A 21424-nucleotide genomic window follows, 5' to 3' on the forward strand; every position below is an offset into this window, starting at 1 on the left:
AGGGAGGTTTCACAGTTAGCATCTCTCACCTCCAAGAAGTGGGACTTACTGTTTTTTCTCAAAGAATTTAGGTCCTAGAGAGGTTATGCAACTTGCCCAAGATCACACAGCTAATTAGCAGAGACGGGGCCAGTTTTGAACCCCCCAGCTGTGTCCTGGTCCTGTTCTGCCCCTTTTGGAGTCTGCCACTCAGACTGCCCCAAGCCCTTCCTGCCAGAATCCTCATGGACTGTGTTCCTCCAAGGGCTTTCCAGGCTCTGTTCTGTCTGATCTGGGTGCTTCTCTAACCTTCTAGGCCTCAGACAACTTTGAATGTCACCACCCTTGAGTTGTTTTGCAGACAGTAAGCAAGCCAGGTTCTACTTGGAGGAATATATAGAGACAACCCTTTGGACTTTCTTCCGTGGTCAGCGTGCTCTGCTGAGGCTCCGTGTGGACAGTGTGTTCAGGGAATGTCTGGGATCCTAGCTCTGTCGCTGGTTCCCCTGGACTCTCCTCCCAAGAGTCTGTCTTCCCAGAAGCCCAAAGGGATCTTGAGTTGTTCGACATTCCAGAATCCCCCACCTCCTAAGAAAGCTCAGCCTTTCTTAACTCGCCTGTGAGGAGTTTCCTAAGAGGCAGGACGCATGGGGGCAAAACCTGCCCACAAGTGCTCAGCCTGCCCCGCACCCCCACGTGGGAAGGGCCTGGCATGGCCAGGCCGCCTAAGGCTGTGCTGAGCCTCCAGAAGCTGGAGGAAGGAGCAGCCAGACCTGGCGCCTGCAGATGATCTGGGCCGGGCTAACAGTGGTCATTCCCTTGCTCTGCAGCCGAGTCTGAGCCCAGAACTCAAAGCCAAACCTGTCAGCTCTCCGAATGGGTGCACGACCAAGGATGCCCGGCCTGGATGTCTACTCAGGTGGGACACCTGGGTGGGGGAAGCAGGGCGGGGAGCCCTGGGCTTCAGTGGCTGGCAGGCACTGTCCTCTGAAGCCTGAGGTTCTGGGCCTCAGACTTACTCTCTTGGGCTGTAGGGAAATGCTATTGGAACCCTCAGCTGCCCCTGCCCACTCTCAGCTGAGAGAGGAATCCAGACCACAAAGCCCAGATTTCCACAGACTTGACAGTGGTCCCCTCCCAGGGCTCACTCCATGCTCCGGTGTGGGGACCCTGTAGACGAAGCTGCCCAGGCTCCCTGTGCCCTTCCTGCTCGGCTGCTTGTGGGAGGGACAGCCAGGTTTCCCTCTGCCCAGTGCTGAGAGCCTGCCTGGGTTTGTTTCCCATGCACTCCACTTTCCTCCCTCCTCTCCCCTCTCCAAGGCACAGCACATTGGCAGGACGGCCAGACCCTGCCCCACCCTTGTTCTAACCCGTTCTCTACCTGGTCCTCCCCTGCTTTCCCCAATCCCCACTCCATGGCAATGGAGAGGGCCAGCATGTCCCGGCCTGCAGGCCAGGGAGATGTGAAGGTGGATGTGCAGGGGCAGGTGGCTCTTACCTGGCTCCTCAGTCCCTCCTTGTAGATCCCAGCATCATTTCAATGCTCAACCCCCCTCACCCACATCTCCTTCCCTTCTAAACCAGAGGGCTTCAGGCTCTCCAGGGGGAGGGGACACCTGGGGTTAGGTGAAAGTGGAGGAGGGACCGGAGACAGGCAAATCCTCCGTGCATGGGCCCCATGCCAGGATGTGCCTAGACGTGCACACGCATATACAGCCGTGTGCCTGGAGGGCTCATACCATGAGGGGTGGCAGCCACGGCTGTGGTCTCCAGTGTAACCATCTGCTCCCAGTCCTGCAGAGCCCAACATATGATTTAGATGATGTGTTGCTGACGGGACAGGCCTCGTCCTGGACACAGTGGCTCCTGAGGCTACCAGGACAGCCATTTTTTCTGCTGTCTCTAACCCAGGGCTGGGGTCGCTAGGCCAGCTGACAGACGTAGAGTTGGGTTATGAGAGTCAAGGCAATTCCCACCCACTCACCCGTCACTGTGGTCGCGGCTGCAGCGCCTGTCAGCTCTGGAATCCACTCCCACGCTTATTCTAGGAGGCTGGCTGGTCCAGGGGAGGGCAGGGGCACCAGTGTTTGTTTGGAGAAGATTCTGGGGTGGCCATACCCTACTAAATTCATTCCGTTTTCCCAACAGGTCTGATCCCTGAGGTGAACCCCAATGCAACACCAAACTTCAGGGGCACAAGCGAGGACACATCTAAGGGACCAGAATGAGACTCGGCTACAGGCAAAAGGGCTCCTTCCCGTGGCTGCTTCAACCCAGTTCCCCAGGCCCAGCTTCTGGAATAGACAGTTCCTTCTGGTTAGGTGGGTCCTACCATGTGGCAGGAAACAGCCATTGCCTGGCCTCCCCCTGCATTCCTGTCTGGGTGAAGAGGAGACGTGTTACGCCAGAGCAGGTGGGCAAGGCCAGAGCTACCCCAGGCCCATGTGGCCGCCTCCTTGCTTGGAAGGGGTGACTCTGAGCACAGGTAGACGCAGATGTGTGCAGAGAATGTGCTCTTCGGAGGAAGAACACTGATGAGCGAGCTCTGTACCAGCCCTTGCCATGTACAGCCAAGAGCCTAGAATGACATGGCCCTTCTCAGCAGTAATAACAGATGGTCTCAGCGCCTCACATTTGTATGAGTCTGTAATGTATCAAGTGCTCCAACTACTCAAGGTAGCGCAGAAGGGAAAACAGGCACAGGCCGGGGGGTTTTGGGTGATTACACAAATGGGCTTGGCCTCCTTACCCCACTGCAAACTGCTGAGGTGCAAGGGAGCTCCCAGCCCTCAGCCTGGACCCTGGGACAGTGCCACCTGAGCCCGAGGCTCTGAAGCACTGCGTGATGACAGTTCCCACCTGCAACTCAGCAGCCAGGGAATGAATGAGAGTCAGGGGTGGCAGGGCCAGGCAGGGGCCCCGGCCATCAGTGGGGCCTGCGCTGCCGCCTCCGCTGCACTGCCTGGCGCAGTGCCTCCAGCAGCTGCTCCTGGTTGTTGCAGACATTGTAATGTGTCAGGTGCAGCAGCTTGTCCACGTCCTCCTGGCTGTAGGTCACCTTCGTGTAGGGAGAGTCCGATGAAGACAGGTTCACCTCCCCAGCCGCTGCCTCCTCGGGTGTCCGCCGGACCCCTGTGGAGAGAGTGCAGCCTGGCATGGGGAACACGTTGTGGGGAAGACGGGTTTGGAGAGGCACAGGGGACGGAGGAGGTGTGGGGGACTGGGGCAGCAGGATGGGGAGGTGAACAGCAGCTCACCAGGGACCGAGTACTCCCGGAAGGAGTCGCTGACCAGAGGAAAGTGCAGCACCGCAGGGGCTCCGGGGCAGGTGGGGCCGGAGAAGGTGTGGCACTCCCGAGGCTGGAGCTGCTCTTCGGGGCTGGGCGAGATGGGTGGGAACGGGATCCCCTGCTCCTGGCAGAACCGGCCCAGGAGCTGCAACTGCTGCAGGGCAGGCAGAAGGGGCTTCAGAGGGACAGGGCCCCTGGCATCCTCAACACTGGGGCTGACGTAAGATGCACAGGACCTGGGGCTCGAATGCCAAAACAGTCTCCAGTGGGGCCTACGAAGCCAGTCGTTGGAAAAAAACTCTCCACATCTGACAGGCCTCGGTGGCAGCTCCTCTGGGGCTAGACGGAGCCGGGTTACTCCCAGCATTCCAGTTCTGACACTGGGAGCCAAAGCAGACTCAGCAGGTGGGCCCAGAGGCCCAGGACCACACCTCGCAGGTCAGTAAAGGGGACCCAGCTACAAGATACCAGGAGAACCTCGCCAGCTTCCCAACTTCCGGAAAAGAATGAGCTCCTCTGGTGGCAAATTAAGATTCCAGTGTCCCAGTCACAGCTCCTAAAGGAAGCTGAACCAGACACTGGACTCCAAAGCCCCTCTCTTCAGGGGGCAGGGGCCACCCACCGCCTCCCTGGTGGGCTGCCCACCCTTCCCAACCTGGAAGGCTCCGTGGAGGTTGTAGTCCAATGACAGGATGAGGTCCACGTCCCGAGTGGGCTGCAGGAGGGGCAGGCAGCTGGTATTGATGAGGTAGCCAACATCCAGCAGGCACAGGTGGGGCTCCGAGGGTGTCAGCTGGTTGGGGAGCCCATCCAGAGTGGTAGCTGGAAGGTTGGGGAGAGCAGAAATTGTCACAGATACCAAGGGTACCAGATTCCTGCTGGAAGGAGAGACTCTGGCCTCTGGTCCCTGCTCTCCTGCTGAACCAACACCTCCACAGCCCTGCAGGTGGGCCCTGGGTCCCCAAGACAAGGAGAAAAAGACCCCTGTTCCAAGTAGTCCAGGGAATCAAGCTCAAAGCAGGAGAATGGGAGTGGACCGTGAGGGGTATCTGGACTGGGGACTCAAGGCTCAGGTGGCCACAGGAGGACTTTGGAGAGAAGCAGGTACCTTTCCATGTGGAGAAGTGAGGATGCTGAAAGTAGTCTTTGTGGAAATGGAGGCCACGCAGGAAATTATGTGTGGCCTGGGCCAGTGGACGCCACGTCAGAAGATCGGTGAAAAACTCAGCTATCCTGCCGGCTGTTGAGGGCTGTTGAGGGTGGTTCTTCTATCTTCAGAAGGGGGACCTGCTCCTTGTCTACACAGGCAAGGTGGGGAAATGGGGACTCCTGCACCTTTAGCCCCACCTTGGTGGTGACCCTGGAGGGGGAAGAGGTGAGAACCCCCCGCCCCCTGGTGCTGCCCCTTGGCACCCTAATGAAGGGGCCAGAGCACTTACCCAGGTTGGCCTGGTTCCTGACCCAGCGGTCCCACAACTGGCTGGGCTCTGAGGCCCAGTATAAGCTGTCCTGGAGGTTGGCTGCATACAGGTTACTCCAGATACCTGAAAGAGCGGCCGTGAGGGAAGAGGGCCCCCGACTCTTGTCCCAACCCTACCCTTCCCCATGGCCAGTCCTGGCCCAGGAAACTCTTCTGACCGAGGCTGCCCTCTCACCCAGGACCCATTTTCCCTGCTCGGCCCAGCTTCCCCAGCCTGCCAGTGCCCCTCACCTTCTAAGAAGCAGATGCGGGACTCAGGAAGCCTCTTCATCAGCTGCCCCATAAAGAACTCGGAGCCAAAGAGCTCAGAGGGGATGAAGGCCCCGTACTTGGGGAAGCCGACCTCGTAGGGAGAGAACTCGCACCACTCTGTGAGGAGGCCACCCCTCAGCCTCATGGTGCAGAGCCCTTAGGCACCCCCACCCCCACCCCGACCCAGGGTTTTGCTTTAGGGCAGCTGAGGACCAGGAGGCCCAGGCCTTGTGGCCTGGGCTTTGTGCATGGGACCTAAGGCCCCTGCCTCCTTCCCAAAGGGCTGAGGGACCCTGGTAGGGTGCCGGTCTCCAGAAAGCACGGGACCTGGCTCAGGAGAGGTGGGTGTGACATCTGCAATCTGCACACAGGCCCCGTCTCCCCTTATTCCACCAACTGCAAGGGCACAGGTGTCAGCTCTTGGGCCACTCACCCCCAAATTCAAAAGTGGTCAGGCTCTGCCCCTTGGTGTTGAGGGCACAGTAGATGGGCAGAGGGTTCTGGCCATGACTCAGGGCCTCCCGTTGATCTGAGAGCTTGTGATCATGGGGCTGGGGAAAGATGCGTAGAACCTAAACCCACAGCTGCCTGGGTGCCCAGGGCCTTTCCCACCCTGCTGTCCAGCACCGAGCCCCAGCTCCAGCCCTTGCCCTGGCTCTGCCCCCAGGCCGCAGCCCCCGCACCTCATCATGCAGCAGCGCCTCGCTGATGAGGGCCCACAGGTTGGTGAAGCAGCTTGGGTAGCCCAAGCGGGCACGCTCGGCCAGCTCCTGCCGGTACCGCTGCAGCTGGCTGGGGGCCAGCACACCCAGCTTGTTCTTGGTCACCTGCGTCTTCAGCAACTCAGTGGGCCCCGCCAGGTCCTTCTGAGACCACTCTGGGTCCTCATAAAGGTTGGCCAAGGCCCTGGGAAAAGCCAGAGCCAGAGGGCTGTCACTGAAGGACCCCGTCTAGACCCCACGTGCCCCGGGCTTTCTAGGACAATGGCCTGGCAGGGACCTTCCCAGGGTCCCCTTGAGCACGTTTCTCCCTGGCACGTTCATTCTCCCAGCCCTTCTAGTTTTCTCAGAGGCCTAGGAGAACCCTGGCACCAGCACCCCCTGCCACACAGGGGCCAGCATCCGCCTGCCCCCAGCTCACCAGGTGGAGCCCGAGGCCCCAGTGATGTAGGAGAGGCAATCCAAGAGGCCCAGCTCCTTCAGGCCAGCCAGCTGCCCATACAGGGAAGTCATTGCCCGGATCCCACCACCAGTGGCCATAATAGCTACCACTGGGATCTGGAAAAGAAGAGAGCCAGGCCTGTAGAGGCCCTAGGGATGGGGAAGGCCAAGTCACAGGAAGAAGAGGTAGCAGGTCAAGTGGCCACCCAGCCCACAGCTAAGGCCTGATCACAGGTCTTGGGACCAGTTCTGAGTCAGCCCTGGGGGCCAGAAACAGCTTTTTGAGTGCCCAGCTCCTCCAGTCCTAAGGGCTCCAGGAAAAAATGGCCCAGGCAAGTTCTGAGCCTCATCTCCTTGCCCTCAGCCCCCGAGCCTGATGCTCACTTTCTGGAAGCCCCAGGGCCCGCCTCAAAATTTTCCCAAATTGCCATCACTCCCCCAGGAGATGGTCCAGGCTAATATGAACCTCCCGAAGCACCCTGGGCCAACAGGCCTCATACCAGATATCTGTCTCCCTCCTCAGACAGGCTAGGCTGAGAACCAAGAAACAGAGTAGGAAAGCCAGCCCTATGAGGTAGCTCCCATGCGGGCTCCAGGTGCCTCAAGCAACACTCTGCCTGTACCAAGTCCCTTCTAACACCAGATGAGAGGAAGCAGGGTGGGGACAGGCAGCTACGAGCTCTGGTCTAGATCGGGGACAAGCAGCTCCAGTGTTCAGCACCAGGAGCTAGGCCCAAGCAAGCCCGGGGACACCCCATCCAGCCCAGCCCCCAAACCTCATCCTCCTGCAGGTCTCCGTCCAGCTGCAGGGCCTGCCTCAAGGCCGCGGCCACCACCTGCTTCCTCCTGCTCAGGAAGGCCTGCTCCTCTGCACAGGGCCCGAAGCCCAGTCGCACCGCCAGCTCCCTCAGTCTGGCCGGGGAAGGAAGAGACTGTGAGACAGCTCTCAACCCTCCCCAGAGAATGGAAAGCTGGGTCTGCCTCACCTGTAATACCTACTGCCCTCCCTCTTCTCCCCAACCCTCAATGCCACTCCCGTGTCACAAGACTGAAGTTTGACACCTGGGGAGAGTGTGTCCATGTGGACATGCTTGGGAATGCAGCAAAGCAGACTGGCAGGACCCAGAATGCCGTGGCCGAAAGAGGCTGCTTGGGGTCCCAGGTGCAGACAGGCCCCCAGGCAGGCCCCATACCATAGATCCCCCCTCCAAGTCTCGTGCTCTGTCCCTTACCCACGGAGTTCAAAGCACTTTGGGAGGCTGAGGCAGGCATATAACTTGAGGCCAGGACCAGCCTGGCCAATGTGGGGAAACCCCATCTCCACTAAAAATATAAAAATTAGCTGGGTGTGGTGGTGGGCACCTGTAATCCCAGCTACTCGGGAGGCTGAGGCAGGAGAATCGCTTGAACCCCAGAGGCGGAGGTTGCAGTGAGCCAAGATCGCGCCATTGCACTCCAGCCTGGGCGACAGAGAGAGACTCCATCTCAAAAAAAAAAAAAAAAAAAGGGCAGGGGGCAGGGCAGAAAAGGACCAATAACCCTGTGTCTGTGAGGTGAGAAGCCACTCTCTCAAGACGACAGAGGGCCAGGGTGGGCGACAACTCTACGAAGATCATTTAAGGTCCAGCCATAACAGCTTCCACCCAAAAGGGCGCAATTTCCCCTCTTCTCTCCCTTGGTTTTCCTGCCCTCTCTGCGCCCCAAACCATGTTACCATTTTCCATCCTCGCCTCCCTGCGTTTTCCAGCCAAACATTTATCAAGTGCTCCCCGGGTGCCTGGCACTGGGCCAGTCACTCGCCCCTCTGACCATAGGTGCTAAGACTCCTCCCAGTACTCCTCCCAGTACTTCGTGCCCCCCCGAGCGCAAGCCTGAGTCCCTTCAGAGAGCATGAGGATGAGGGGCGGCTGTTTCTCCCCCTCACTCCTCCAGGCCTCCTCCAGCCCCGCGCCCTGGTTGTTTTCCAGGGCCTTGCCCAGTCCCCAGCCAGGCCTCTCACCCTGCTTCTTTATTCAGCTCCACTCTCATCAGGGGCTCCTGAAAACCGTGAAGGCCCCAGTCACAAAAGGTCACCTCCACCCAGCTCTGGTCCTCTTACCCTGATCCCCGGCGCATCACCCCCGCCCCGCCACTGTCTCCACAGGCACCAGGCCTGAAGCAGGGATGCTCAGAGGACACTCCCCAAAGAGCCTGGCCCCAGCACCTGCTCAAGGTGTGACCCATGGAGAAGCGGGAAGCAGGCCCCTCCCTTTGTGGCCTGGGTCCCAGCCCCATCCAGGCGCCTTGCTTCCTTCCCTGGGAGGCCAGTACCTGGGACGTGGGGAAGACAAGCCTCACCACTTGACCAGACGGCAGGGCACTCAGTGGCACCTTTAGTTGCTCCTCGGGGGCATCCTGCAGGGGACAAAGAATGGAGACCTAAGAATCTTTACGCTTCCACTCCTAGCAAAGACCTCACCAAACTCCCGCCGGCAGCCATAGAGGTATGGGAGGGACGGGAAGGGGAGGCCAGCATGGGCCCACACATGCTGCCAGGGTGCCCACTCTGCCAGGTGGAGCAGAGGTCAGACTGGGAGGAGGTGCAGAGGGAGGGAGGAAGTTCTGGGGGCCCCACCTCGAGGGAGCGAGGCACACTACCTGCAGGTGAATACTCAGCTCCTGCTCCCAGCAGGCTGGGCAGTGGAAGCGGAAGGTGCCAGTGCCCACAGAGGCCTCCTGTGGACCCTCACAGGACCCAGGAACCACAAGCTGAACTCTGCGCTCTGAGGCTGGAAACAGGAACCAGAGCAGAGAGGCTGGGGACGGTATCTCTGCCCACAGAACCCATCTTGCTGCGTGGCCTGGAGGGCACCTCCCTCTCCCCGCTGAAATAGTCTGGTGGAGATGGATCCCCCACCACGGTCCCCCGAGAAGGCCTAAGGGGAAAGCTCAGGCCCCAGGGAGAATTGTCCAATGCTTAAAGGGGGAAGACAAGAGCTGAGAGCCAGGGGCTGTCCCAGTGGGTTGGGGACTCACACTTCTGGTCTCCTGTCTCCTCCAGTTGAACGTGCAAGCAGGAGAGCTCCCGGGCCTGAGTCATGAAGACAGCCCCTCAGACACTAACCCCACCCCCCGATTCAGGGACCCCACCCTCGCAGCACCCTGGCTGCTGCTGGTCTGCACTTCATTACCTGGGCCCTTCAGATTGTATTCCCTTAACAAACTGAAATCCCAGGGTCCCCAGGCTGAGGCAGCGGTGGGCCTGTACCTCAAGTCGCTGGCATGAGGGAGTCCCGGGGACCCCAGACCGCCTCCCAGAGCACTGGCACACTCACCACCAGAACGCCATTGCTGACGAGCCACTCGCCACGGTCAGCCCTGGAAAGAGCCCCCAGAGCCCCCTTAGCAGGAGTCCAGGTTCCCACCCCACAGAGACCTGGGCATCCCCCAGGCACTAGTGCTGTCCTTCCTACAAGGCACTCCCACCCAAACTGCCCCAGGCCCCTGACTCACAGACTCTGCAGGCGAAATTCAACTTCCAGGCGCCCCTCACCCTGGGAAGAGAGCCAGAAGTAAGTTAGAAAGGGTCAGAAGGAGTGCACATATGTCAGTCAGTATGAGAGACATGCGTGTGTGTGCATGTGTGCGCGTGGAGATTTCAACCCAGACACCAGCTAGGGCTGCCGTGGAAACACCGCCTTGCCTGAGGGCTCAGCGAGAAGCTCTCGCGCCGGAACTCCCCAGCCCGCAGAGTCCCCGCATCAAACAGTACGGACAACACAGGGTCATCTCCGGTCACCAGGTCCCGGTCAAAGACTTTCAGTTCCACGACATTCTGGAGGGGAAAAGAGTGACAGGGCTGCAGGAGGGAGGGGACAGGAAGGTGAGCAGGGCAGCGGCAGCGGCTGGCGAGGATGTGGGTAGAGTCAGCGCTGATGCCTGGCCCACCTTGAGCTGCCTGTGGATCCTGAAGTGAAAGCTCTGGTTCCAGACAGGGCTACTGCTGTTCTTGACCGTGCGTGTCTGGAGCCTGTGGCTGCAGGCCGTGGGCAGCCAGAGAGTCACGTAGCAGTCAGAGGGGGTCACTGCGGGAAGGAACAAGTGCCCAGCGGTGGACAAGAGCCCTTCCCAGCCGCCCAGACCCACTTCCTTCCATCACCTAGAGCCCCAGGTGGGTTAAGACTGAGGGGGAGGGGAAGTGGGGGGAAGTGGGGGCCAGAGGCAGAGCCCCAGCTGCCACCTTCCACCCAGAAGCTCCTCTCAGCTCCCTCCTCTAGGCCCTGCCCACCGGCCCACCCGCCTCCACCAAATCCAGCCACAGCACCCTCCTCCTCAGCACCCTCCTCCTCCCTCAGCCCAGCACAGGGGCCAGGGCGGTGCGCACTCACCTAGGTCCTTAGAGGGTAGGCGATGGGCCTGCAGGACACGAACCGTGAGCAGGCAGGTCCTGGACACCTCTGCCTGCAGAGGTGGGAGAGGGGAGACCTGCTACGGGCTGATGAAGCCAAGGGTGACACGGGCCACAAAGGAGGCTGGAGCAGTGCCTCAAGGCCTAATCCTGAACCCCAGGCCCATCCTCCATCTCATCAGAATCCTGAATCAACAAGAGGAGACATGGTATCTCCATCATGACGCCTGCCAGCACTTACACAATGCTCTGCGCCGGCTCTGGGCCAAGGGCTTTGCATACATTAACTCATTTATCGCACAACCACCTTATGCACAGATACTATTTACGATGGCCCACTCCACAAGGAAACTGAGGCACAGAGAAGCAGTCACTTGCCTGAGGTCCACAATTGGGGTTGGAGCCCGGGCAGGCTGGCTCCAGATTTATGCCTCACACAGACCTGCTTCCACCTTCTCGGGCTAGTATCCTTTAGGCTCTCCACCCCACATCCCCAGCCCACACCCCAGCTAAGCAGCTTTCCGGCTGGTCTTGGGTGGCAGGAGACATAAGCTATCGAGGGAGGGGAAGTAGCACATCAGGGCCTTGGGCCCCAGGCTGCGCTGCTCTCGCACCCTCCCTCCACCCTGGTCAGAAGAACATCCTGGAAATGGGTTCGCTCCTGGGCAGGGGAGGCAGCTCCTAGCTCAGACCCCTCACAGGCTGTCATGTCCTCCAGGTCCTGCCAGGTCAGGCTGAAGATGGTCCCCCGGTAGCTCCCTCCAAATCCATGCCCCTGGTTCTGGGAATGCAGCCTGACAGGCGCACCGGGACCAGGGAAGCCTGTGCCAACTGCTTCCTTTCGGCCTTCCACCTGCCTCTGCAAGGACCCTAACAGGTCAAGTCCAGGGAGCAACCAGGTCCAGGGCAGTGCTGGAGGGCCTCATCCACCGGGGTCAGCCCAGGGCCCTCACACTCCAGGCAACTGAGTCAGAGGAGCATGGAGGAGCCACTTGCTTCCAGGGCCTCAGGGCGGCAGCTGGGAGCCTCTGAGTCTCCAGGGCCCAAATCTATGTTGCCAGGGAGCTCTGCCAGGAGCCCGTTCCCAGGACAGAAAACACTCAGGACGGATCCCTCATCCCCAAGCCTCCTTCTCCCCTGGCTTCTGCCCACTAGCCTGGTCTTGTGGTCAATAAACTCCCCTCCCTACCCCTGGAGAAGACCACAGCTCCCATAAGAAACATATTAACTAGGCCCCAGGTAGAGACCAGGGGTCCCAGTAGGGACCCAGGGCCCTGCCAGGCCTTACCACAGCCATGAGACTGAGTCCTCAGGAGCAGGAATGATGGGGCAGTGGCCACAGGATCAAGGACTGTCAGCTTTCTAACCCAGAGCCAGGGATGTGATGTCCCAATTGGTCCCAAGTCCCTCCTACCCGCCGCCTCTGCTCCACCTAAGCTCCACACCCACTCCTGAACCAGCCACTTGTCCAGGAAATGAGGCACCCTAAGCCTATACTAGAGCTCCTGATACCTCTGTGGCATTCGCCAGCCTTTACCAGCTGGGCCTGCCCCACCCAGCCCTGCAATCCCAGCCTGGAGAGCTTGCTGCCAGGGGCTGAGCAGAAGGAAAGCAGGGGTGAGTCCCAGAACAGCAGCCAAGAGAAGAGTGGAGTTCCCTGTCACAGGCCTTTCGCAACTCTGGCACCTGTTGGACAGGAATGCCCAGTCTTGATGGCAGGGCTCCATCAATCTGAGATGAACACCCGGGCCCCCTCACGACAGGCAGGGGAGTGGCTGTCACATAAAACAGCCCTTCAAAGCTAGGTGCTGAGTCGCCGGGGATGAGGCCTGTGGGTTGGCACTCAGGGGCAGGGGGTTCTTCTGCCTCCAGGGCATGGTTTGTGGGGGGGTCAGCGTGTGGAGACCAACTCTTTCCTCAGAGGGACAGCCCCACGAGAGGCGGGGGCTTCCGTCCCTTCCTGCCTGTGCCTGTTATGGGAGAAACAGGGGTTATCCCCAGGGCACCAGGTCCCACCTGCTGCCCCTGAACTGGGGGAGGACAGTAACCATAGGAGAGCTAGGAATAGCTCTCAAGGTCCTGGGCCAAAGTGGTCCGGACCAGAGAGCTACAAGACTCAGGTCTGCTTGCTTGTCCCAGGGAGGGGCTGCGGTGGCTCTCATGGACAGTGGGACTTGGGCAGCTGACGGCTCTTTGGGCCCAGGCTGGGATCCAGCCCTCACCCCCAGTGAAGGTCACCCTGAAGTTTTTACCTGAACCTTCAGGCCCTCCTTAGACCACAGAAGGCAACTTCAAGAGGGAGGATCAGAACATACGACTCATAAGCCAGGCGCAGTGGCTCACACCTGTAATCCCAGCACTTTTGGGAGGCCGAGGCAGGTGGATCACGAGATCAGGAGATCAAGACCATACTGGCTAACACGGTGAAACCCCATCTCTACTAAGAATACAAAAAAATTAGCCGGGCATGGTGGCACGCACCTGTAGTCCCAGCTACTTGGGAGGCTGAGGCAGAATAGTGTGAACCTGGGAGGCGGAGCTTGCAGTGAACTGACATCACACCACTGCACTCCAGCCTGGGTGACAGAGCGAGACCCCATCTTAAAAAAAAAAAAAAAAAAAAAAAAGGACATACGACTCACAGCTACCTTTTATTCAACATGTCCTGTGTGCCAGCTCCATGCTGGTCCTCATAGACATCATCTCCAAGCCCACAACAGCCCCGCGAGGTACAGCCATTATTATCTCTTTACTGACAGGACACCAATGCCCGAGACGCAGTGACTCGCCCAACATCACAGCGCTGGGGAGAGGTGCCGCTGCACCTGATCCCCACTCTGCTCACCTGTGTGGCAACTTCCTGAGAACCCTCACCCAGACCTGCCTGGCACCTTGAGTCCTTATGACCACATTCCAAGATCCTCCAAAGCTGATCTCAAGCCATGCCGGACCCGGGGCCAGCAGCCAGCATGCACACTCCAGGCTCTCTCGAGAACTGACCGGGCCAGGGAGGGGCTGGCCCCGTCCCCCGAGGCATGCTTGGTCGTGTTCACCAGTGCTCCATCAGTCAAGGCCTGAAGCCTTGGTGAGGGAGTCGAGCAGCTGGAAGTAACTATACTTGAGGTCGTATTCCATGTCATACCAGAAATTCACTGTGGGAAGAACGGGGATCTGAGCATGAAGATCCCTCTTCTGACCTAGAGCCTCCCAAGCCTCCCCCCAGAGGCCCTGCTGGACCTTGGCAGGGCCTGTCCCCAGGCGGCCTGGGCAACTCCTCACCTGCGATGCAGCCCTGGGACTGCTGGACGTGGTGGAACCACAGAGCCGGCAGATAGAGCATCTCACCGGCCCGCACCGTGCAGCGAAGGGCCTGGGCCTGACTGTAACTAGGGTACCGTGCTAGGTCTGGCGCCAAGGGGTCCAGTGGGATCCAGGGCACCTGGGAACACATCAGATGCCAGGGAGCAGCCCCCCAGACCCCCCCAGGACTTCAGGCTCTGTCCCTTCCAAAGGTCAACACCACAGACCCCGCTTGGCTCAGCACTGAAAGGCCTCAGACTTAGGGACTTTTCAGAGCAAGGTGCCACCTCCCCAGATCTTTTGTGCCTGCTCTTCAGAGCCAGGCTTCTGCCCTTCTCCCTCCCTAGAGCCCAAGAACAGGACAGACACCTTCTCCATGGCCTCTTCATCCACCACCTTAAAGGTGCCCTCTTCAGTTAGCTGGTAGGTTGCCGGCGTGTACAGCTCTGGAGCCCAAGGGAGAAGGGTGTGGGGGAATTGCAAACAGCCTGGAACTTGCCAGACCCTCCTCCACCCCAGCCAGCCCTGGGCAGGGGCAAGGGGATCAGGGGCCCTGGTGCACTGGGGATGCCACAGCCACACCTCAGGCCTGGGAACTGGCCTCCCAGGCTCTTGCTGCCTCCCTCCCCCTTAGGCCAGCTGTTCCCCAGCCCCTCCCTGCAGGCCACATCCCCTACCATAGGGGATGAAGGGCCGGTCACTGGGCGGATGGAACAGGAAATGCTTCTCTCCTGAGACCACGCAGTAGAGGTTCTCATAGTGGTCCTTGTGCACTGCCAACAGAAAGAAGGCCCGGGGGCAGGGTATGGAGGGCAGGGGCACGGGAGGAGGCAAACCATCATGCTGAGAGCCCTGCACCCCAAGACGGCCTATGACAAAAGAGAAGCACGCATAGAGCCAGTGGGCTGGAGATGCCAGGGGCTCTGATGGGCATTCTGGAACTCTGCCTACCAGGGACCTGATGCTCACCAGGCCCTGGTCTCCTCTTCAACAAGAGGGGAAGTTCTCCCACACTTACCCCCTGGCCCAGCGGGCCTTCAGGGAGGTTTCTTTGGGTCTAGAAGAAACAATGCACCCGCCCCCAATGCCATGGGTCCATTCCCCGACCTCAGCTGTCAGGGGAAACCCTCTGTGGTGCCCGAGTCCTAGAAGCCAAAAGAAATCTTAGAGAACAGCCCAACCTCCACCCAGGGCCATCCCTCCACTCCTGGCCTCGTCTTCCCTCCCTCTGCCCCAACCTGCTCCTTCCCCACCTTTGTATTCCCCTTACACCTACAAGAAGTCACCGCAGCCGCCTCCCCCAGCCAGAAGTTCACAGCATCGGGCATCTTTCCTGCAGGGCAGAAGGCAGAGAGCAAGTTAGGAAGGCCAGGCTGGGGAAAGCTGCCATCCAGTGATGCCAGAGCCAAAACCTGGGTGAGCACAGAAGAATCCCAAGAAAGGGGTCAGGGAGAAGAGGCAGAGGTTGGGAAATCTTGGGGAAGGGGTCCTCCCTCCCTGGGGCAGAAGGAAGGACAACAATCTTTGGCAGTTCATCTATGATTAAGTCAAGGCCTGGGAATGTATTCAGTGAGCTGCACCAGATGCTGACGGGACCAAGCCCATAGGCCAGGTCATCACCTAAGGGCAAACAGGCTGACCCCCTCCTTCCCATATCTTCCCTGTCCAGGGCCAGGACCACCCCACCTCCACTCACCCAGGGCTTCAGAGGCCCAGGGCACATGGGATTCCAGATCAGGCAGCAGCTGGGGCAGCTCGGTGGGCAGGTTGGAGCACTGCTTCTGCACATAGAGGACTCCAGGGTGCTGGGCCCGGCCCTCCAGCACATCCAGCATGAAGCTCAGGGGCAGGCGGCGCTCAGCTGGCATCATGAAGCGGTCCCCTCTCACGGCATCCGCATAACCATCTGGGGTCACGGCCACACTCACCTCTGTGGAGCCCACTGTGGCTCTAGAGGAATGGACACTCAGCCCATGCCCAGATGCCAGTAATCACTGCTCACACCTGAACCCAGGGCAGCTCCCACCTGAAATAGGGGAGGGACCACTTCTGGAGGGCCGGCCAGTGCTGCAGAGCGTTGCGGATGATGCACGGCCTGTTGGGGCAGACCCAGTCCCGGTAGAAGTGGAGCGGAGTTGGGGGTTTGTCCAGGTAGGGCACAACAAGAGGCATGCAGAGCTCTGAGAGAAAGAAGAAGACAGGGGATGGAAGGGCTGAAGTCTGCAGCACCCAGTCCCTGCCCAAGAGATGCCCTCCCCGGAAAGGCCGCGCTGTGTCACTGGGAAATGCTCGTTGGTGACCAAAGGACCCTGGACAACCAGTAATAGAAAGATGAGGAGGGAATAATGAAAGCAGAAAGCATCACGCACACACACCAGCATGGGCCCTGACCGTCCACAGGGCCAGAGGCTGCTACCCAGCCCATAAGCCAAATCCCCTGTGGGGCTGTGTCTGCACAGTGGACCCTATGCCTTCCCACCCTGGAGAGGCCAGCCTCCTAGCATCTACCAGGAAAGGCCACCATGGAAGTGGCATTGGGAGCTCCAGAATGAGTAAGGCTGAGGCCCCATGGCCACGGGCTATTCTGGGTGTTGTGTGGCTCTGGGAAGCCCCCTTTAACAGTGACATTTACTGAGCACCTGGAATGTGCTCAGCACTTGGCTTGGCTAATCTGGGGCTATCAGGGATGACACAATCATCATCTTAAGAAATTTACAACCTTCTTACCCGGGAAGACAAACTACCAGATGACACCAATGGAGGAAAAGGAAGGGCTCGGCTATGGTTTGGGTCCTGCTGAACAGCATCACCGTCTCCAGACACCCAGGGCCACCACGTACACTTCGGCAGGCTGCGTGGTGTGCTGCCTGCGCAGGGGTCTACAGTGGCCCTGTGTCACCTCTAATCAAAATCTTTTTGACTCAGCTTTCTCCTTCACTCCCGTCATCCTACTGGTTGGCTCTAAGTCCTGTTGATTCTGTCTCCTATGTCTCTCAAACCCACCGTCTCCTCTCCTCCGCTGGCATCCACATTCCAGCTACCTCCTTTGGGTCCTCACTCAAATATCACATTGATAAGACTTCCTTCTCCGACTATACTTTCTAAATTTATAATCTGTCCCCCTGCCACAAATCTTTATATCCCTTTCTGTATTTTTTCTCGTTAGCATTCTTCACCATCTAACATGCTATATATTTTAGGGCTAGACGTGGTAGCTCATGTCTGTAATCCCAGCACTTTGGGAGGCAGAGGCAGAAGGATTGCTGAGGCCGGGAGGTCAAGACCAGCCTTGGCAACGTAGCGAGACCCCATCTCTACAAAAAAATTAAAAATTAACTGGACATGGTGGCATGCACCTATACTCCTAGCTACGCTAGAGGCTGAAGCCAGAGGATCACTTGAGTCCAAGAGGTAGAGGCTGCAATGAGCTATCATCGTGCCACTGCACTCCAGCCTGGGTGACAGAGCAAGACTTTATCTCAAAAAAAAAATATATATATATATATATATTTCACCTACATAAACTGTTTATCATTCTTTCACCCTTGCTAGAATGTGAACTCCACAAGGGCAGAGACACTTGTCTGTTCACTGATGCACCCCTGGGACCCAGAACAGTACCTAGCACACAGCATGTGCTCAGCAAGTATTTGCCTAATGTTGAATGAAAGTCTCCAGTATCCTGGCTGGATGGTTGCAGTAGTGAACTAGCTGGTTTCTCTGGCTTAATTCCACTCCCTCCCAAAGCATTCATCATCATAGCCCCAGTCATCTTCTGAAAATACAATCTCATATCGTCATACCCCTAGCAACAAATGCCTCGACGGCTTACCACTGGCTCCTTAGAGAATGCCGCCTGCCTTGGCAAGCACGACCAGGCCCAACCTACTCTTCCAGTCTGATTTCCTGTCTCGTGCCTGCCCTTGCCACACACCCTCTATTCAGGTGGTACCTTTGTTCCAGCTGCTCACTCAGACTGGAGTGTCTTTCTGCTGGTTTTTATAAAGCGTACAGGGCTTCGCTTTGCTACATTCATGCTCTAGGTCGAGCCAAAAGGCCACGGTTTCCACTTGGTGGTTACCACATCCTGCTCCAAATGGTCCCGGCACTGATGTTCACCTCTGAGGTCACACTGCATCTCTCACGGCCACACCATGCCAGTCACCTTTACTTTCTGATCAGCTGGAAAGTGAATGTTCTTAGATCAAATATTGTAACTGAGTGAGAAGACCCCACTGGGCCCAGGAATACTGGAAAAGAAAGAGCTGGCATGCCTGCTTGCTTCCCTGGCTAGAGTAGCTGCTCTCTGTGGGCAGGTCGTCCTGTCATCTCTCCAGCTCTCAGCAGAGAGGGTAGCTCCTCCCCGCAGCTGGTCGTCCCATCGTCTCTTCTGGTCTGGCTGAGTCAGGGGCTTTTTATGGGTCTCACAGGGGAGGACGTACATGCCTATTGGTCCATGGGCAGCCATGGGTGGGCCGGAAAAAGCACCAAAAGTTCCCATTCTGGTCCATGGAACCGGCAGCCCAGCCCCCAGGCTTCAGGCCTTCCCTGGCTTGAAGGTCGGGCTTCACCGGGACCCGCCACCTTCCACCCAGGAACCTGTCTGCCTCTTGCCACCATTCACGGCACCCAAGCTGTTTGTGCCAAGGGGTGCCTGCAGGCCAGCACTGAGCTGCCCTCAGCCCCTCTTGGCCTCCCTCCCATGCTCGTTGGCACCCAAAGGCCAGAGGGGGCCAAGGTGGCAGGGGGCTGGTGTGTCAGCACTGCCCAGAGCATTCACACACCCAGCCAGGCTGCAATAGCACCCAGGCTCGGCCTCAACTTTGCTCCATGATCTGATCAGGTGCTGACAGTAGGGAGAAGCCAGACAGCAGGATCAGGCACTTCCAAGCCTGCGGCAGCAGGAAGGGGCCTTCCTGGGTCCCCAAAAGTGCAGACATGCCTGGGTCCACAGCTGCAGCTTGGGAGGCTGCAGCTGCACCTAGGAGGGTGGGGCTCCTGCCTGCTCCTGGCTCCCAAGAGCACAAGGGTGCCTGAGTTGCAGCCCTGGCTTGGGTGGCTGTAATTGCGCCTAGGGAGCTCCCACTCCACCAACTTGGAAGGGGTGGGGCTCCCACTTGTCCCCAGTTCCCGCCAGCTCTGTGGAACATGTGGCCCCAGCCGCCTCTCCTCTTCGCATTTTCCCCACAGCGGCGGCGGGCAAGGCGCATATGGCATGGCAGCTCTGACCACCCCAAACAAATGAGCCTAGTAGTCCTGTGTTCCGGAAACAGTGAAGAAGCCAGTTTGCAGGAGCAGGATCTTTGTGCACATGTGTGAGTATTTTTGTACTCACAAGTACAAGTCCCTACAAGTCCCAGCTGCACCTTTGGCAGGGTGCTCGCGGGCTTCTGGGATGTGGGAGGGAGCGAGGTTCAGGCTGCAGCAGAGGGTCTGGGCTTAGGAGCAGGTCCTGCCCAGCCATGTGAGGGTGGGGGTGGTGCAGTCGGCTGCCTCGGGGATGCAGGGAACAGGGGACTCACTACCACCACTGCTGCTCCCAGAGCCGCGTCTGCTGCCCGACTCGTGCCTCCCCACTGCAGCCAGCATGATGACAGCATCTGCTTCAAACTCCCCGCCACTGTCATCAAAACTACTGGACTCAAACAATCCTCTTGCCTCAGGAGGTGGGACTACAGGCACATGCCACCACACGATGGTGTCTCACTATGTTGCCCACGCTGGTCTTGAACTCCTGGCCTCAAGAGATGCCTCCCACCTTGGTCTCCTGAAGTGCTAGGATTACAGGCGTGAGTACTGCACACAGCCTGGGATTCTGAAAATACATGGAAACTGCCATTTTTTCACCCTTTGGACTTCTGCAATTAGGGATTTGTTTTACTTGCTCACCATTTCCTTTAGAGAATGGCTGCTTTCCTCTCCTGGGGCTTCCAAGTGAGAAAATTTCAAAAGGGATCCAAACAATTGCTTTGACCCCATAACTCTGCTAAGAATTTAACAAGGCCGGGAGCAGTGGCTTATGTGTTCCATGGCATTCCAAAACTTTGGAATGCTGAGGTGGAAGGATTGTTTGAGGAATCTGAGACCAGCCTTGTCTCTACTAAAATTCAAAAAAATTAGCCAGGCGTGGTGGCGCATGCCTGTAGTCTCAGCTACTCCCAGGTGCTGAAGCAGGAGGATCTCTTGAACCTGGGAGGTCGAGGTGCAGCGAGCTATGATCGTGCCACTGCACTCCAGCCTGTGTGACAGAGTAAGACCCTGTCTCAAAAAATATAAAGAATTTAACCAACAAACATACTCACCCATGTGCAGAAGACACTGCTCCTGCAGACTGGCTTCTTCACTGTTTCCTAAACACATCAGGCACACTCCCACAGAGGGCTTTGCCTGCACTTACCTTCTAACCTACTTCTTCTACTCTACAATGTACTCATTCAGTACACCTGTGGTTAATTGTCCACCTTCTCACTTAGAATGTAACAGGACATAGACTGTAAAAGACAGATTTGTTTTATTCAGTGATGTATCTCAAACACACTGAACAGAGCCTGGCACACAGAGAGGCTGAATAAGTATTTGTCAAATCAATACTCAAAGTATTCGTTGCAGCATTATTGAAAACAACGGATTGGACATGACCTAAATGACTAAGTGAATACAGCACTAGCACACAGACGTGAAAAAGACTGAGGTAGAGGAATGTGAAATGATCTCCAAGATACACGGTGCAGAAGAGTGTGTTTAGCAGGCTACTATTTGTACAAAAAAAAAGGTAAAAAGTCGTGTGTGCACGGATATAAACAATCTTTCTGTAAGAATGCAAACTGGGGCTGGGAGGGAACCTTGCTTCATTTACATTGCGTACCATTGTATATTACATACCCATCACATACACATGAGCCTGTGTTGCTGTTCAGTGGCAAGACATCATTTGAAAATAGAAAAAAGAAGGAAGGAGGGAAGAGAGAAAGAAAGAAAAGGAATAAAAACCAAGCAGAGGAAGAGCCAGGGACCATTTGGTCAGCCTGCAATCCTCCCAAAGTGCGACAAGGGAGTTGAAGTCGGAGGTGGGGCACGTGGGGGAGGAATCCGACCACCACCTGTGTGCCTTCCATGAGCTTTCAACAAGGGTAACAGCAAGCTGCTCAAGACTGTAGGAAACACAGGGCTTCGCCGCGACCACGGTCAAGACGGCACCGGGCCTTGGGAATCACGTGAACAGAATCACCCAGGAAGCCGCGGGAGCGCGCGAACACGGGAGAAGGGAAGCAGGTTGCCACAGAAGAGCAACCCGAGCGGGGCCTCAGGGCAGTCGCACACACGAGGTTCCGAGCCCCCGGTGTCAGCGGCATCCCATGGCCCCTCCCGTGTTCGGAAATCGCCGCAGCCTGTGGGAGAGCCACTCACCCCTTGCAGCGGCCGGGAATTCTCGTAACTCGCTCCGCACGGCTTCCAAAGCCGCCTCCGCCATGACTGCGTCAGCGCCGGCCGAGACCCCGCCTCTCTCCCCGGCGTCCCCGCCGCAGGCCACACCCCAAGCACTCGCCCCGCCCTCCCCGGAGTCCCCGCCGCAGGC

General features: G+C 58.0%; 1 protein-coding gene and 1 pseudogene across 4 annotated transcripts; both read right to left on the bottom strand.

Annotated features, from left to right (window-relative positions):
- Positions 1-2607: 2607 nt before the first annotated feature.
- LOC134758753 (cytosolic phospholipase A2 beta-like) lies at positions 2608-13076 on the bottom strand (annotated as a pseudogene).
- A 110-nt stretch (positions 13077-13186) lies between these two features.
- LOC134758754 (bifunctional peptidase and (3S)-lysyl hydroxylase JMJD7-like) lies at positions 13187-21373 on the bottom strand. Of its 4 annotated transcripts, XM_063707719.1 has the most exons (10): positions 21256-21275; positions 18123-20757; positions 17968-18030; positions 15875-16028; positions 15545-15798; positions 15125-15181; positions 14526-14621; positions 14218-14294; positions 13828-13987; positions 13187-13700 (listed from the first exon to the last, which is right to left on the bottom strand). In XM_063707719.1, exons 3-10 carry the CDS (start codon positions 17984-17986, stop codon positions 13612-13614), a joined length of 906 nt encoding a protein of 301 aa, XP_063563789.1. In that variant the 5' UTR covers positions 17987-18030; positions 18123-20757; positions 21256-21275; the 3' UTR covers positions 13187-13611. The 4 variants fall into 4 exon arrangements, with proteins under 4 accessions (XP_063563789.1, XP_063563788.1, XP_063563786.1 ...); XM_063707718.1 differs by having other exon boundaries at positions 17968-20757; XM_063707716.1 differs by lacking the exons at positions 17968-18030; positions 18123-20757 and having other exon boundaries at positions 21256-21373.
- Positions 21374-21424: the final 51 nt, after the last annotated feature.

Source organism: Gorilla gorilla, chromosome 1, assembly GCF_029281585.2.
Source record: "Gorilla gorilla gorilla isolate KB3781 chromosome 1, NHGRI_mGorGor1-v2.1_pri, whole genome shotgun sequence".
Classification (NCBI taxonomy): domain Eukaryota; kingdom Metazoa; phylum Chordata; class Mammalia; order Primates; family Hominidae; genus Gorilla; species Gorilla gorilla.

Bases quoted from the DNA above. Each gene is read 5' to 3' on its own strand.
- LOC134758754 (XM_063707716.1), bottom strand. From the start codon at position 21,319: ATGGCGGAGGCGGCTTTGGAAGCCGTGCGGAGCGAGTTACGAGAATTC. The intron at 16,029-21,255 runs GTGAGTGGCTCT...TCTTTCTCTCAG, and splicing joins ATTCCCGGCCGCTGCAAGGG to AGCTCTGCATGCCTCTTGTT. The intron at 14,295-14,525 runs GTAGGGGATGTG...CTTGGGCTCCAG, and splicing joins CCGGCCCTTCATCCCCTATG to AGCTGTACACGCCGGCAACC.